Genomic DNA, 18,602 nt, shown 5'->3' with positions numbered 1-18,602 from the left:
AAGAGAATATGATCCATTCTCCTTAGATCTGGTGTCCATTACTGGTCCCATTAGCTGTGGCCAGGGTTGGGCCTTAGTCACAGGAGCTAATGTCCACTCAGTAGGGGCTAGGTGTAGACCTTTTGAGAAGGGAGCCTCGCCAGGGCGAGCTTCCCAATCTGTCCAATGCACTCCATTCCAGTTCCTCTTATTATTTCCCATTTTGATTTCTGCAACAACCTTAGGACTGACTTCATTGGCCTTAATCTACAGCTAACCCAAAGGAGGCATCTCATCCCTGCCAAACTGTCCTTAAAGACCATTTCAGCATGCAATTCAAGGACTGCTCTGCCTTGATTCCAAGCCCTCTCTAATTTGATCCTACCTTCTCCATTCATACTCTTTCCTTCTACTCCCCAGGATGAGTTTTCTGATCTAGCGAGTCATTTCTTCCTGTCATTTCACAGACCTGCCTCCTAGCTCACTCCCTTGCCAATTTACTCTCTGAATCCTTGAACTTCTAGCTCAATACCACCTCCTACAGCAAGTTTCCCCCAGGACAGTACCCCTCATCTACTCCTGCTCCCATTGCCTGACTCAGACTTCACTGGGGCCATTAGGTTTGACTTTCCTGCCCCCGCCATGGCTTCCCTTTACTGTCACTTGTACCCTCCAGGCTAAGTTCTCTCTAATCGTGCATCCACACTGCCATCCCAACCTTAAGGCAAAAGTTCAGTGCCCCTCTGTGGGATTCCATCAGACTCACTCCCTTGTTAGAGCCTCATCCTGTGCTTTCACAATTTCCTTTGTGCATGTCTGTCTTCCCACCAGGTATCAATTCTTTAAAGTCAAAAACTATGTTTTACTTATCCTTTGGCTCCAAAGTTTAATCCCAGAGACTGCTACAGAGTAAATTAGTGCCTATATGTGTTTGTAAAGTGATTCTAAAGCAATGTTTCTCATTTCCAAACTGTTGTCACATCTGTAATATGTTATACACAATTTAGGACTTAATCATGTGTAGTCTTATATTGTTTACTGTTTCCTTCTTCTATACTATTCCTAATAATTTTCATGGTATTTTATAAATGCTTTTGTATAAATATTTGTCTAACCTCTTCAATGTGGAAGACACTAAGCAAGGTGCCTCAGAGGTGACATAAATGGCAAATATATGATCTTATAATTTTCACCCTCAAGGGATTTATATTTTATTAAAGAGAATTAAACAAGTAGATAATTATAGCCAGGTAGATTAAGATAATTTTATTAAAGTGAAACTTAACAAAGTGCTATGGGAATTCAAATGAGGGAAACAGGCCAAGTTAAGTCATTTTGAAGGTGGATTTGAATTCTCCCTTGCAGGATGGGGTTACAGGCAGATGAGGGTAGGTTGAGTTTCGGTCAATGGCATCTGCAGAGACAAGAAAAACTGAGGAAGGTTGAGACACAAGAAGTGCTCCAGTCTGTCTGGAGCATGGAGTGTTACACAGGGCTAGTGGGGAACAAAGGGACATATATACCATGTCTGACCTTGAATGTCCAGCTAAGATGTTTATACTCAATTCAGCTGATAGTGGACAGACATCAAAAACTCCTGAATGGGGATGTACCCCAAATAGAATTGTGCATGGGCAGATTAGTTTAGCCATCATTCAAGAAAGGACGATCCTAGAAGCAGGTGGCTATAAGCATCCAGCACCTAGACTAGGCCTTGAGTCATAAGAACCTGGACTCTAGTGGTACTTGGATTGGAAAAGAAGGAACTGCTGGGAGGTAAATAGTCTGAAGGAAAGGACAGTATGCTTCTTAGCATCTGGCAAAATACCAAGATGCAGTATACAGTAAATAAATAATTTGATGGATGCTCTCTGAGCTTTTGATCTTATAGTCCTCATGGTTTATCTACATAAAAGGTAATACGCTTTTGTTCTTTTCCCCCAAGGACAATATTTTATTAATAACAATATTCTTATAGAACATTTTTTCTTTTTACTTTCTTTTTATCCATTTTTATTGATTTACCGAGGTTTGAATTTACATACCATAAAACGTACAAATCTTAAGTATGCAGCTTGATAATAAGTTAGGTTTGGTTTTATTTGTTTTTTCCTGACATCTTAAAATCTCTGACAATGCTTTCCTAAAGTAAGAAAATATATTAGCTATATAATTCTATAATGTTAGTTACACAGATCTGATGGTACAGAACTTTGAAAAACTCATGTGATTTACATTAGTAATCAATGCTGAGCAGCTTTTATTATTCATTGTTTGAAAGGCATGATAGCACATATTCTGAAGTTGATTTTTGGAAAGGATTACAGAGAAATGAATAGTCCTAGGAAAGCAAGAGATTAATTACTTTGTATTGCACTTTTAATTATAAGTCACCTGTTTTACCTTGTTTTTCTTTTCCAAAAGAGGGAAGAAATCTTATCAGTCCAGTCACCATGGTATATCAGAAGGGAGGAGTGCTTATTTCTGGAATTGTAATGTATTTTATTCTTCAAAATTAATTGCTTTCAAGAATATATACAATTTCCATTTGCTGCTACTTACTATTATGAGTCATAATTTGGGATGTCAGGTTCTGTCAGATTATTAATTAAAATTGTTTTCTTTTTGGATACAGTTATAAAACTCTTTATATGGATAATTTTTCAAATATATATAAAAGTAGAGAGAACAGTATAATGGACTGCCATATATCTAGACTTTTGCAAATAATCAAAAATAGAATTAAAAACTCGGGGCCCCCCAGAACACCTAATATCTGTCACCCAACTTCATGCCTGTTTGTACACTTAATACATTAGGTTGTCAGACACAAACAGAACCTTTTGTCTAAGCTTCAGCTTAGCCCCTTGTACATACTCATATAGCTTACATGTATTATACTGTTATTGTTCATATTAGAATTAGCATTAATGGCCTTCATTTACTTGGTGCTTACTTTGTACCAGGCATCCTGCTAAGTGCTTTGCTTGTATTATCTTATCGGTTCTCATAATGACATTATCAAGTAGGAATATTGACATTCTCCTTATACAGAGGAAGGAGCCAAGCCTTACAGAGTTCACCAGCCAGTAAATGGAGTCGCTGAGGCTTGAACCCAGATGTGTCAAACTCTAAAGTCTTTGCTCTCATGTATTAGAGCATGCAGCCTCAGTTAAGTAAGAAAAGGGGTCAGACTACCTTGCTTTTCCATGGTGTTGTATCATTGCTAAGGTTCGGAGCTGACCTACACTAAAATCTCAGGTCTACTGGTAGATGTCCCAAGAACACTGTTAGCTTTTTCTCTTCCACTGCTACAGATCACATTTCCAGGACCCTGAGAGCAGTTAGGCCATGATGTCAGGTTGAGAGATGTAGCTCCACCAATGAAAAGCAATCTGGAGCTCATAAACCTATATTCAGCTGGTAATCCATCCCCCTCCCCTGCAACCTTGCAACAGACTATCCTCTCCCCCAGCACCCTCCACCCCCGCCACCCTACCTCCTACATTTAGTCTGCATTTATGGCCTTTTATGACTTTTGTCCTTCTCAAGGCCACCCGCGGCATTTTTTACTTTTATTTTCTTTTTTTTTAAATTTTTTTCAAAGAGAGAGAGCATGAGCAGGGAGGGACAGAGGGAGAAGGAGAGAGAGAGAATCTTAAGCAGTCCCTACACTTAGCACAGAACCCAGCACAGGGCTCCATCTCATGACCTTGAGACCATGACCTGAGAGTCAGGTGCTGAACAAGCTGAGCCACCCAGGCAACCCTCACCCTTGACATTTTTTAAAACCTAGTTTAGGGGCGCCTGGCTGACTCAGTAGAGCAGGTGACTCTTGATATTGGGGTTGTGAGTTCAAGCCCCACATTGAGGGTAGAGATTATTTAAAAAACAAAATTAAAAAAAAAACAAAACAACTAGATTAAAGGAGTGGTTGGAGCATGTACTCCCTGAGAAATGGAGAATGATGATGAGTTTGGAGAAAGCACCTTGCATGTTTTATCCCCCAGTTCCCAAGTATGTGAACCCAGCCATCTCACTAATGCATATACTCTAGTTATAGTGGGATCCAATCTAGAAATGATGGATTAATTTGCCCAAAGCCTCTTCACTACTGTGAAAACAGCTTAAATTCCTTTTGAGAATAGTTAAATGAACCTAAATCTGTTTACGGCCAACCAACCAACTGATTTTTACTGGATACTTGCCCTCTTTCTAGCACTGTGAAAGAAAACCAAAGAAGGATATAAAGGAAATAAACAGCACACTCCCTACATTTGGGTCACTTAGGGACAAAAGAAATGTATATAATAATGAAATAATATACATTAAGGCTAGTGTTCCTTGAAGTAAGGAGACTGCTATATATATATATACAAGCCACATAATGAACTGCTTCATTTGCCCTACCTCCTGTATAATGAAGAAAGTGGTAAAAAGATAAATGCTAGATGGATGGAACTAGAGATGCTAAGTGAAATTAGTCAGAGAAAGACAAATACCATATGATTTCACTCATATGTGGAATTTAAGAAACAAAACAGATGAACATAGGGGAAGGGAAGGAAAAATAAAATAAGTTGAAAATTGAGAAGGAGGCAAACCATAAGAGACACTGAAGGAAACAAACTGAGGGTTGCTGGAGGGGAGGTGGAAGGGGGGAAGGGATAATTGGGTGATGGGCATTAAGGAGGCACTTGATGTAATGAGCACCAATGAATCACTAAATTCTACTAATAAAAAAAATTTCTAACTTCATTAAAGAAGATATTACTTGGGGGAAAAAAAAACATAGATGCTAGAGAAATTCAAAGAAAGGAGAGATCCGTAAAATTTTAGGTCACAGAATTTTGTGTCACAAGAGATAAAATTGAAATGACCAGGAAGGGTGGTTAAAAGTTGCCTAAATAAAGATAAGACAGGGCATTCTAGATAATGTAAACATTGATGATGTTTCCAAAAATAAACTGTGGATGGTAGTCAATAAGTCTTAGCTTGTTTGACATGGGAAGTATACTCTGCATTGACTGAGACTGATTTTCTTTGTTTATCTCATTGTTTTGGTCGCTAGGATGGCTTTGTGTATTCTTTTACCATTAAAGATTCAACTTACAAAGTAGAGGATTTTCTTGAGATTGAAGAGCCTGTGGCACATATGATGTTTTCTCCAAATTACCACATGTTGCTGATTCAAACAGACAAGGTATGCTAGATGGTGATTTCTTGATATATAGTTTTCAAATATTATTATCATTGCACTACAGGAATGAAGGGCATAGTGCTACATAGTGATACTGTACTAGTCAGGACTCCTTTGGTTACAAATGAAAAAATACCTAACTTAAAAGATCTAAATAACAAAAAGTGTTTATTTATTCATTTGTTTGTTTTTGTGCATGTAACTAAAAGGACAATGAGTTAATCTGAATCCAGGGACTCCCATGATGCTGCTGACCTTGTTTTGTGACCATCTCTTGGCTCTGTTTCCTTTCTGCTGTCACCCTTCCCATGCAGATTCTCCTGTGAGGTGTCCAGAGAGCCTCCTGCAACTCTAGTTTATATTTCTACCATTGTGGTGACCCTAGTGGAAATACACCATGAAAAAATGTCCTGGAATTTAGATTCATTGTACTTACTTGGGTCACCTCTCTACCCCTGTGGCAATTACTATGTCCAGGAGGATTCTAAGCTGTCATTGGCCAGGCCTAAGTCACATGCCTACACTTGGACCCTGTGTAGAGTCAACCCAACCAAACATGGACTGAGATTGGGGTCATAGATGGTTCTCTAAGGAAAATATGGGTTCTGTAAGAGAAGAAGGGAAGGGCGATAAATGCAGGATAAAATGAAATGTCCATCTCAACTACACTGTTAGAAAGACTCCTAATTAATGGAATGACTCTCAAAAGTCAGGGTTAGCAGTAGTTTATATTGTTAGGCAATGACTTTAGATGGATTTTAAGGAAAGATCAATGATTTTCTGCCTAAAGGAAACTTAAATTTAAATATGGAAAGATTTCATTTGCTGGTAAATACCTGAAGTGAAAACAACTGTGCTATGTTTTAATAAATAACAAATAAAGGACAATCCTAAAATATCTATGGAGAACAGGAAACAACAACAACAAAAAATGTAACATAACAGAAGGGAGAAAGACTGAAATAGAACTTCTAAAAGAGAAAATATATTTAAAAAGTAAAAAATAAATATGTCTGACAGAAGATTGGACACAGCCAAATGAGAATTAGTGACCTGGAGATAGATCAAAAGAAGTTATCGAGAATGTAGCCCAGATATACAGAAGGGTTCTTAAGAGACATGAATGATACAGTGTATGTTGGACTGGAGCCCCAGAGAGGAGAGAGAGTAGGATAAGACAATATTTAAAGAGATATTTTCCAGAACTGATGAAGACATGAATTTACAGATTCAAGAGGCCCAGTGAATCTCAAGCAGAATACCTAAAAAGATAACCACACTTAGACTTAAAGTGAAGCTGTTGAAAACCAAAGACAGAAAATCCTAAAAGCAATCAGAAAGGAAAACAGATTATTTCAAAGGAATTTCAATTAGACTAACAGCTGACTTGTCTGTGGCAATAATGTAAGTAAGAAATAGTGGAATGCTACCTTCCATGTAGAGCAGGAGGGATCAGAAAACTATGGCCCTGTAGGCCAAAACCAGCCTCCTGCTTGTTTTTACAAATCAAGTTTTATTGGAACACAGTCACACCCATTAATTTACGTATTGTCTATGGCTGCTTTCACACTACAATGGTAGAATTAAGTAGTTGTGAGAGATCACATGGCCAGCAAAGCCTAACATATTTACTATCCGTCCATTTATAGAAAAACTATGCTGATGTAATGAAATAAGCTAACTACCCCCTGGAATTCTATACCCAGTGAGTATACTTTTCAGTATAGGGGTGAAAAAAAAATTTTTAGACATTCCAAAACTGAGTTTGTCAGCAACAGACCATTACTAGAGAAAATTCTTAAGAATGTACTTCAGGCAGAAGGAAAATGATCCCAGATGGAAGATTGTGTTGCAAGAATGAATAGTAGTAAATGTGTGGAGAAATGTAAATGAACACTGCCTGTATAAAACAGCAAAAATAATGTGAGGTTGGGTTTTAAAAATAACATTGAATTAAAATCCCAGACAACAATAATGCAAACTGGAGGGGAAGGAGTAAATGGAATAAAGTGTTTCAAGTTCATTATTTACCTTCCAAGGCAGAAAGTAAAGGTTTTAAGTAACATTGTGGTGTTTATAAATTAAGTATGCATGTTGTAACTTCTAAGGTAACCACTAAAAGAACTGAAATAGTAGATGAAATTTCTACATTAAAAATGGGGAAAGTGAAATGTTTTTTAAAAAGCAACCCAAAATAAGGTAAGAAAAGAGAGAAAAAGAAACATAAAACAAGTAAGAAAGTAGAAGCATAAATTGTAATATTTAAACTCAAATATATTAGTACTTACAATAAAAGTAAAACAGATAATAGATGTAGTTAAAAGGCAAAGGTTGCAATACTGAATTTAAAAAAAAAGCAAAACTAGTTATGTACTGTTTATAAGTGATACAGCTAAAGCATAAGGGTACAGTAAGATTAAAAGTAAATAAAAAATACAATAACATTGAAAGTAAATTTAAAAATTGGAAGTAGGGAGGTGCCTGGGTGGTTCAGTCGTTAGGCATCTGCCTTTGGCTCAGGTCATGATCCCAGGGCCCTGGGATCAAGCCCCGCATCAGGGTCCCTGCTCAGTGGGAAGCCGGCTTCTCCCTCTCCCATTCCCCCTGCTTGTGTTTGTTCCCTCTCTCGCTGTGTCTCTCTCTGTCAAATTTAAAAAAAAAAAAAAATCTTAAAAAATTAAAAAAAATAAAATTAATTAATTAAATAAATAAATAAAAATTGAAAGGCAAAAAGACAGAAAAGGATCTAACATGTAAACATTAACAAAAAGAAAGCCAGTGGTGCTATATGAATATTAGGCAAAATAGACTTTCTGGCAAAAAAAATTACTAAAGATAAATGGGCTTATTTCAAGAATAGTAAAAGGTTAAATTCATTAGGAATATATAAACATTTAAAATATATAGGGACTAAATAAAATAGTCCCAAAATATATAAAACAAAATGTGACAAAACGACAAGAAGAAACAAAGTCATAATGTCAATGGGAGACTTTAATACACTTTTCTCAGTATATGATAGAATAAACTGTATCCCCAACACAGCAGCCAAAGTGAGAAAAACTTTTCCATTTTCTCTTCAGAACCTTCCAGTGATTCCCCATGTTATTCTGACTACAAGCCAGAATCCTTACCAGGCTGTACAATCCCTTCATGATGTGGATTCTACTCACCCCCGGGCCTTATCTCCCCCGACCCTGCTTCCTGTTGGCCCTGCTCCAGTCATGCTGGCCATCATGCTGTATTCTTTAACTTACCCAGCATGTTCCTCCCTCAGTGTTTGCACTGGCTTCTCTCTCCGTCTGGAATGTGCTTCCCACAGAATCCACATGAATCCTTTCTTTCCTCACTTCCTTCAAGTCTTTAAACTCACCTCCGTAAAGCCTTTCCTGGATACCCGGTTTAGAATATCACATTCTAATTCTACCATGTCATATCCTCTTACCCTGCTTTATTTTTTGATTCTCACAATCACTGCTGTTTAGATACTTTGTCCATTGTCTGAATCCCCCAGGAGGATGTAAACTCTATGAGGGCAGGGAATTTTTGTCTGTTTTGTCCTCTAATGTAGACCCAGGATCCAGAGCAGTGCCTGGCGCAGTGTATCCACTCAATATTTGTTGAAGGAATGAATGAAAGGTAAAATCAGTAAATATCTATCAAATTTAGACTCTACAGAGTTGTATTTTTTAGATAAACAAGAACAGAAATATTCATGTTTAACTCAAGTAAACTTGAAGAACTTGCTGTTAGTTGAAAGCAGACTTCTTATTGCTACTTAAGTGCCCACACCATATTGCAGTTACTTGGCAGAGGACCACAACTGATAGGATAGATTTTTTTGAAAGGTGAATTGGCAGCTGAGAATGATAAAGAAGTCATTAAGTAACAGCTTCAGCCACACCTCCACAATTTCCACAAAGGCTTATTTAAAAGTTTATATCAGTGCCCACCATGATCTAGTATGTGATAAGACTTAGCTCACCTTCACAACTTTTCTGGTTTTCCACATTTTCCAAGTTTTTTTTTTTGTATAAATAGACATTATTTTTGAAGTCAGAAAAAATGTTTTATTGTATTTTATAACTTTTGGAGAAAAGAGGAAAGTTCCATTGATTATTTTAAATGACGAATGAATGGATGAATCAATAAACAAATTAAGCATCTAGATTTTAAGTTCCTCAAGGTCAGGGCTTTACTTAAGTTAATCTCTAATTTCCCACACAGTGCCTTGCTCACAGTGGACATTTAATAAATATTTGTTGACCTGTATACACAACAATTGTGTTCTTTCTTTCTTTCTTTCTAAACAGGGATCTGTTTATATTTACACTTATTGTGAGAAGCCAACCTTTGATAAAGTCCTAGAGGCTTGTGATGGGAAATTTCAAGCAATTGACTTTATCCCACCCGGAAATGAATACTGCATGGTAAGGAATACTTTATTATCTCACAGTAGGATTTAAAGAAAAGATTTTGGGAGATCATGTGCAACCTTACACAAATAGGAGGCAGAGGGTATTCTTGAGGATATGGAAGAAATGCCAACCACTTCCATCATCAGATCTACTCCCCAGTTAGAATGGCGTCATTGTATTGTGACTTCATAATATTAAGTGTCTGAAAACAGTCAAAGCAATTGAAATCTTAGGAGCTATCCTGTTTATACTCACCATCCAAGTTTTTCAAGCCAGATCTTTCAACACATTCATTACTAAAGAGTTATCAAAACTCATTAAACAATTAGTGTTAACCCTCTTTCAGAGTGGTACAGACCCTCTGAGGATGAAAATGAAATACTGGCCATGCTTGAAACATGAATTCAATCTACTTAGGAAAAATAATCCACCTGCTACATTCAAAAAAGAAACTCTTTTCCTGGTGTTTAACTGCTTACCTTTATTGATCTCAAGAAACATTTCATTTTTTATGATTCATCAATAAATCCATTAAGATTTTGGGAGTCCTAGCAAAGTATGTACAAGAGCTATATGAAAAAAGTTTCAAAACTGATGAAAGAAATCAAAATCTAAATAAATAAATATTGTATGTACTTTGCCACAGAAAATATACAGATGGCAAATAAGTATATTAAAAGATATTCAGTATTATTCACCATTAGAGAATTGCAAATGAAAACAATGAGATGACACCACACACATATTAGAATGTCTAAAATCTAAAACACTGGCAATATCAAGTGCTAGCAAGGATATGAAGCAACAGAAACATTCATTGCCTATAGGAATCAAAATGGTACAGCCACTTTGGAAGTTTGGCAGTTTCTCACAAAACTAAACATACTCTTACCTTATGATTCAGCAGTTGAGCTTCTTGTTATTTACTTAAATTGATTGAAAACCTATGCCCACACAAAAACCTTCACATTAATGTTTATAGCACCTTTATTCATAATTGCCAAAACTTGGAAGTAACCAAGATGTCTTTCAATAGGTAAATGGATAAACGAACAGTGGCATATCAATACAATGGAATATTATTCAGCACTAAGAATAAATGAGCTATTAAGCTATGAAAAGACATAGAATAGCCTTAAATGCATAACATTAAACCAAAGAAGCCAATTTAAGAAAGATGTATGATTTCCTCTATATGACATTCTGGAAAGTGTGCTCAGCTCAGGTCTTGATATCAGGGTCTTGAATTCAAGCACTGTGCCTTTTTTTTTTTTTTTAAAGCAAAGTCTGTTAGTTAAGAAAACAAACAAACATAATTTCCTATTTCTAGCTTTATTCTTTAAGCAATAATCCTGTTGAATGTCCAAGTAACTCAATTATGTTACATGGAAAAACATTTCACTTTTCTATTCTTAGTTATTATATGTTACTTAAATTGTATTAAAGATAATAGTTAAGAAAAGATTATAGGTTAATTTTTGTTCAAATCAGAAGTACTGATGTTGTGATTGTCATTATAATCCATATGAGTAAAATAAAATTTTATACAAAATCATCCAAGTTATTGACATACTATAAAGGAATTTAGAACATGTTTCCATAACAGAGTCTTATTTTCCATTTAGAGTTTTCTTTTTTTTTATAGACACTCACACATTCAGGGGAAGTTTGTGTTTGGTATATAGAAGATGGTACTTGTGCCAGCAGGATTTATCTGAATACTCCAGTAAGTGTGCCTTATAAATGGATTAAAATATTGAATTCTAATCCAATCTATGTTTTCATAATTACATGTCAATAGTCTGTGGAAATACTTGTTGCAGATGCCTTATTGCATTTCTTACCCTATATATTTAGAATAATTCTTCTGTATAAAATATATTCTACAGCCCAGAGGGTGGAACATAAGGTACTAAATTGGTGTATAGGAAAGTTTTTCTGAGGTGGCAGTTATTTCCAAAGTCCTAGTGGTTTATATCTCACTCATACTATAAGTTCCTTGTGGATTGGCAGGGTCTCTGCTCCACAGAAGCCCTCTCTCAGGAAGCCAGACTGAGGGAGGATTCACCAACTAACTAATAATAGCTCCTCGGTGCCATAGTATGGGAAGGGAGTGCCAGAGAGTCTTGAACTAGCAATTAGTTGCTTTTTCTCAGAAATGAATCACCCCCTTGGCCATAACTAGTTAAATGGCCCCATCTAACCTCAAGGTTAGAAATGAAAGAAAATTCCCATTCTAACCAACTTGAGCCAAAAATAAAATAGCAGGGTTTATTGGCTTAATCAACTATAAAGTATAGTACTTGTCTGGCCTCAGATGTAGCTCAGTCCAGCAACTCAAATGATATTACCAAGGACCTTGTTTTTCTCTCTATGTCTATAGTTTCCTCTTAGGCTTCTTTTAGTGGTACCCAAATACCACAGGTGTCAACCTCACAGGTGTCAGACCATCAGGAAGAAAGCCTCCTCCAATGGGAGGAGGAAGAGAAAAGAAGTTTTTCCTTTCCACAACGCTAGATGTCTTCTGATGTCTTAATAACATCTCTGAACTAATCACTGTGGACAGGGGAATGAGAAATGCCAATTGGCTTAAGCTCAGCCTCGAAAATGAGAGTCAGATCTGTTTCATTGAACCCCCAAAAATAAGAGAGATGGTTTCTCAATGGATATTCAAGGAATTTTCCAGAAGGAAGGTGTTTGGATATTGGGTGACAAACCACAATTGCTCACAACACTCGCCACAAGGTGATACCATTATTTCTGCCATGTTCATAGTACATTTTACATAAAATAATATTTTAAAATCATAAAAAGACCAATAAACAATGGCAATGCTATTTTCCCCTTATATTATCATCATTTGATATATTACACAGTTCTAGATGAGATATGGATCTTGGATTTTGGTAGTAGGTAGGGAAGTTACAATCCTTCCCCTTTATAAAATTAAAATCTCAATTATAAAACAAGAGGAAGCATCATACCTCACATAAGAAAATTATAAGACACAAAAGATGCACAATTCAGTGGGATATAAAAAACCCTGACAAGTAAACATAAAAATTCTTACCTAAAACACTGAAATATGAATAGACTGCACTCTGGTGACAAGAGCTCATATGTGTTCATTTCTATTAGAACTACTAGAGCTAGAAGAGATCTTAAAGCTCATCTGATCACATCTCCTTTCACAGACAAGAGACATACAAATGGTTAACAACCCACCCAAGAGTCTCTATAATCAGGGAGAGAGAGGCACCACGAGAAGGTCTGCTTCTGCACCAGAGATCTTCCCTTCACCTGAGCAGAGGGGAGAGATTCAGACAGTGTTCACAGTTAATTTGACAAACCATCATTGAGCTCCAAACCAGGCACGGTATACTCATGTGGATCAGCCTGAGCTGGGGATAACTGGTGGTTTTTCTTCACTGGAGAATACTGCTGCCTTGTGGGGAATTGATAAGTGCACTGACCCAGCAATGCTGAGGCCAGATCTCCCTGCCTATCCCTGGGACTGTGTTCTGCATGAACATTTTAGGCAATGGTCCTCAGAGAACCTGGCCCAGCACTATGATGGGAGGATATCTGGACACTAGAAGCTTCCCTTGATGGTACTTGCTAAGGTAGATAAGACCCCTCCAGATATTGCTGTCCATGTTTAGCCTAGTCTACTATTGCCCTGGAATGGAGGATAATTTCTTTTTTTTTTTTTTTAAGATTTTACTTATTTATTTGACAGAGAAAGAGACAGCGAGAGAGGGAACACAAGCAGGGGGTGTGGGAGAGGGAGAAGCAGGCTTCCCGCGGAGCAGGGAGCCCGATGCAGGGCTTGATCCCAGGACCCTGGGATCATGAGCCAAGCCAAAGGCAGATGCTCAACGACTGAGCCACCCAGGCGCCCCTGGAGGATAATTTCAACAGATTATTTTGAGAACACACACACACACACACACACACACACACACACACACACAGAGACATCCCATAAAGACTTTCTTTTAAAAAAAAAGAAAAAAAGAAAGACCCTCACCATTTCATTTCCATTTTCACACTGAGATACCACTGAAGACTCAACCCTTAAAATTCACCTTTAAAAATAAAATAAAAACCTCCTCGGCTGAGCAAGTGTGCATTCTAATGAGGCAGGACACAGGAGTTCTCAGCTTCATCATCAGCTATGGGATCCTGAGGCAAATTGCTATTCTTTTCTTCACCTCCATTTTCTATTCTACAAAATGATTATCTCTTAAGCTCCTTTCTATTTCCAATGTTCTGTGATTTTATTCAAAACAACCTACAAAGTATAATTATAGAGGAGTGAAGCTGATTGCTTAAGTGTCATGAAAGCAAATTTATTCTCCTAGACATCGTATTCCGTAAGTGATTGTGAGATGAGCAGGAATCTGTGATGCATGTCTTTGGTTACAGAATACACGGGGTGTGATATGGTTATTTTCTTGTCTTCCCCCATCATACCAGCATCCCAAGATCTACCATTATCCAACAGATGAATGCTGATTTTTAAAAATCACTAACATTCGGTAAAGATGTCCAGAAGATGCTAGGAATGTATTTTAAATTTGTTTTATTTTTTCATTATTATTGGTATAATCATGTCATCACTTAAGGATAAAAATGAAGCCATGGTTTAAAGCTCAAGAAATCTCTATATTTTTATGCTTCTAACACTAGGATAAAAGAATAACATGTAGAGACTCCTGTGACTTATGCTATTGATTAGCTCAGGAATGCAGCGTGTCTAATTTGTAATACCACACTACACTTGCCACTCCTTGTTTGGATGGCTTTCCAAATAAACTGTTGATTTTTATGCATGGTAAAGCAGGCTTTGTGTTCTGGCATGGTGAAGTTAAGCATGTGGGGTTATTTTAAACAGGCAACAGTGCTGGCTTGCTCTCCTTCCTCCCTCTCTGTGGCTGTGGGCACCATGGGGGGCTTCATCCACTTCCTCGATGTCAGGGATGCGGAAGCCCCTCAGGCAATTCACAAGGCCTTCCCCTCCAAATGGTCTGTACAGCACCTCCTGTAAGTACTTCCTGCTTCTGGCAGCAACATTGTCAAGGCCCGTCTGTTGAGAATTCCAGTAAAGCCATAATTTATTTTTTTTTAAAGATTTATTTATTCACTTGAGTGGGGGGAGGGGTAGAGGGCGAAGGAGAGAGAGTCTTAAGCAGATTCTGTGCTGAGCACGGAGCCCAATGTGGGGTTCAATCGCACAACCCTGAGCCAAAACCAAGAGTCAGACGCTTAACCATCGGTGCCACCCAGATGCCCCAAGCCATAATTCCTTTCAATTTTAAGTTTTACATGTTTTGTTTTGAAAATGAATACATTGCCTCAGTTCAGCATTCCAAAAGGACAGAGGGGTGCATGGGGAAAAGTCTCCCACTCTTGTCCCCAAACACCCAGTTCTCCTCCCTGGAGACAGCCTGTTCCCAATTTCCCATGTATTCTTTCCAGAGATAGTCTATCCATAAATAAGCAAAAAGCAAATATTCCTTTTAATTACACAAATAATTATCAAGCACTTAAAATGTGCTATGTGCTTGGTTCTATTAACTTCATGAGATGGATGTTCTTGTCTCCTCAGGGAGATGAGGCACAAGGTGTTTAAGTGACTTGCTTCATGTTACACAGGTAGGAAATGGCAAATGTCAGGAGCAGAACACAGGCAGTTGGGCTCCAGAGTCACTGCCTTTGCTTTTATTTTTCAAGTTTTTATTTAAATGTCTTTGCTTTTAGATAGCAAACCATATACAATGTTCTATGCCTCTTTTTTTTTCACTTCATGGTATCTCTTGGACCATGATTTCTATCCACACATAAAGACCTTCCTTATTCTCTTTTATGGCTACATAGTTCTCCATTATATGGATATACTATAATTTTTTATTTTAATTCCAGTGTTGTTTTTTTTAAAGATTTTATTTATTTGACAGAGAGAGACACAGTGAGAGAGGGAACACAAGCAGGGTGAGTAGGAGAGGGAGAAGCAGGCTTCCTGCGGAGCAGGGAGCCCGATGTGGGACTCGCTCCTAGGACCCTGGGATCATGACCTGAGCCGAAGGCAGACGCTTAACGACTGAGCCACCCAGGCGCCCTAATTCCAGTATTGTTAACATACAGTGTTATATTAGTTTCAGGTGTACACTATAGTGATCAACAATTCTATTATACATTACTCAGTGCTCACCATGCTAAGTGTACTCTTTAATCCCCATCACCTGTTTCACCCTTCCCCCACACATCTCCCCTCTGGTCACCATCAGTCTGCTCTATAGTTAAGAGTCTGTTTCTTGGTTTGCCTCTCTCTCTTTTTCCTTTGCTCATTTGTTTTGTTTCTTAAATTCCACATATGAGTGAAATCATAGGATAATTGTCTTTCTCTGACTGACTTATTTTGTTTAGCATTATACTATCTAGCTCCATCCATGTTGTTGCAAATGGCAAGATTTCATTCTTTTTATGACTGAGCAGTATTCCATTGCATGGACATACACCACATCGTCTTTATCCACTCATCTATCGATGGCACTTGGGCTGCTTCCATAATTTAACTATTGTAGATAATGCTGCAGTAAACATAGGGGTGCCTGTATCCCTTTAAATTAGTGTTTTTATATTTTGGGGGTAAATACCCAATATCCCCATCATTTTTAAAAGATTGTATTGATGGGCATTTAGATGACTTCACATCTTTTGAAGTAATACTTTTTAGAAGACAGCACAAAGACATTGGATTTAGACTCATCTGTTGCTCTTATTCTTTCTTTTGTTAATTTGTCATAATAGTATTATCAGAACTGACATTTGTGCCCTGCTTTACAGTTTGAGGTGCCGTCATACACTGTAGCTTATTGAATGTGATCCTCACTACACTGGTCAGAAAGGTATTATGCTTGTCCCTGTTCCACAGATGAGAGAATTCAGGTTCAGAGAGGTGAAGAGAGAAGCCTTTTGAGGATTGCCCAGGTAGCGCCTAGAGGAGCTGGATTTCTACCCACCGCGTTGTTTCCTGCAAGCGGCCCCCTCCCGCTCCGGCAGAAGACCCTTGACCTCCCTCTGTCTACATGTTTGCTGCCTCCTCTTTCTCAGAGCCTCTTCTCTTATTTTAATTTGTATCTTCCCATTTTTCGAATTTGATGAAGGTGCAGAAACATTTCACTACATTCTTCCTCCCCCTGTGAGGCATTAATACTGCAGAGGGCTGCGATGTTGCACTGATCACTGGTGTAAGGACTGTTTATTTCCCCCAGAAATACCAAGAAGGCTCTGCTATCATACTTCATTCACTTATGATGAAGATGCTACTGCATCTTCTTGACTGTGCACTTATAAGCTGCAATTTGGAAACTGCATTAACCTAGAATGTCATGATTGCATTTATATGTCATCAATTGGCTTTTTTTATAAGATGGGATAATATTAAAAGTCACAAACCATAAGAATGACTGGTTTTGAGTGTATCTCCATGCTATCATTCAATAAATTTGTTTACCATCTTATTAGTGAAACAAGCAAAATTGATCCTCAGATTTCTTGTTTTCTTTCTTTTCTAGTTATGACCAGCGAGGGATATATCTATTAGTTGGAACATCAGAAGGCTATGTCTTTATTATCAATGCCAATCCATCAAGCTTGTTTCAGATCCTTGGATTCGTAGGTACTACATGGAATGCTTATTAATTTAAAATATTGGTCACTTCATTCCAAAGAATTTAAGATTGTGGAAATGGGGCTCTAGTGAAACAATTATTTGTGGTATATTTTCTAAAAAAGAGACATTTAAATAACTGCTGTAAGTTACATAGGAGAATTCCTACATCATATTTAAAGGGTTTTTGGTACATCTGCTTGGTACATAGTTGATGTTAAATAAACCTTCTGAAATAAATTAATGAATTAATTTAGATATTTCTAATGTTAGACATTATATATAGTGTATATATGCATATTATATACATTATATAATATATGTGTATATTATACACATATATATAATGCTAGATATTTCTAATGTTATTACAAAAGGAGTTTGGTTGGTTTATCCTTGAAATATATTTTAAAATGTTTTATTTCTATTTAATAAAGATAGCTAAAGAAAGTTTTATTACATGCATCTTTAATATTTCCTCTTTAAACAAAATGATATCCAGCTTTTTCAATAATGTCATCCACATGCCCAGGTAAACTACAGACCTGGCAGGTGAGGTAACACTTGTATGATAAATAGTAAGAACTAATACTTTTCTTTCTGGCTTAAGGACCAAATATATATGTATATTTTCCCCAAAACATATTTTTAAATTTATTCATTGACTTTTTAAAATTAGTGCGTGACTACTAGGTGTGAAATGCTGAACCTAGGCCAGTGGGGGCATGGCAAGGCCAAGGAGACAATTTAGTGGTGGAGGAATAAGCAGAGTGCTGTGTGGTCTCAGAGGAAGAAGCAATTAATTCTGCCAGGTATGAGGAAAGGAGTGGGGGTAAAGGGGGACACAGATAAGGAGGTGTAGAGGATTGGGGGAGAGTTCTCGGAGGGTGTAAGTCAGGAGGATGGGGCATATTAGTATTCCCACTCAAGATAAAAGACTGAGCAAAGGCACTTGGAATGGTAGGAAGTCTGGTATAATAGGTAAACAGAAGAGTTTATTAGATGATGATCATGGCAATGAAGTCTGAAAGAAGACGAGGGTCTTGAATATCATTCCAAGGAGTCTGGACTTTTTTCTGTGGTTAATGAGACACCGTCAGAAGTTTTCAAGATGATACAGGTATGATTTGACTTGGATTTTAGAGGACGACTCTGCCACAAGTGTGAAGGATAGAGCTGAAAGGCAAGAGAATGGAATAAAAAAGATGAGTTAGGGAATAATTATAGTAGCCCAGGCAAGAGTGATATTAATCATAACAACAGCCCACATTTATTGAGGGATTCCTTGCCATGTGATAGTCAGTGTTCTAAGAACTTGGCATTCATTCAT

The 18,602-nt window shown here is 37.4% G+C and overlaps 1 protein-coding gene across 5 annotated transcripts in view; it reads left to right on the top strand.

The window, feature by feature from the left end:
• CFAP43 (cilia and flagella associated protein 43) overlaps positions 1 to 18,602 on the top strand; it is a 184,167-nt gene that overhangs the window by 102,169 nt on the left and 63,396 nt on the right. For 4 of the 5 annotated variants that reach the window (XM_027596566.2, XM_027596564.2, XM_027596563.2 and 1 more), the window contains 6 exons: positions 2,404 to 2,471; positions 5,051 to 5,182; positions 9,493 to 9,609; positions 11,243 to 11,323; positions 14,495 to 14,643; positions 17,178 to 17,281. In XM_027596566.2, coding sequence (XP_027452367.2) covers positions 2,404 to 2,471; positions 5,051 to 5,182; positions 9,493 to 9,609; positions 11,243 to 11,323; positions 14,495 to 14,643; positions 17,178 to 17,281 — 651 coding nt within the window. The remainder of the gene's footprint in view (positions 1 to 2,403; positions 2,472 to 5,050; positions 5,183 to 9,492; positions 9,610 to 11,242; positions 11,324 to 14,494; positions 14,644 to 17,177; positions 17,282 to 18,602) is intronic. The other variant, XM_027596565.2, reaches the window with a different exon arrangement.

This window comes from Zalophus californianus, chromosome 15 (assembly GCF_009762305.2).
Source record: "Zalophus californianus isolate mZalCal1 chromosome 15, mZalCal1.pri.v2, whole genome shotgun sequence".
Lineage (NCBI taxonomy): Eukaryota > Metazoa > Chordata > Mammalia > Carnivora > Otariidae > Zalophus > Zalophus californianus.
The sequence above is the reverse complement of the archived record's forward strand: the minus strand, read 5'-3'. Positions and strand labels throughout refer to the sequence as shown.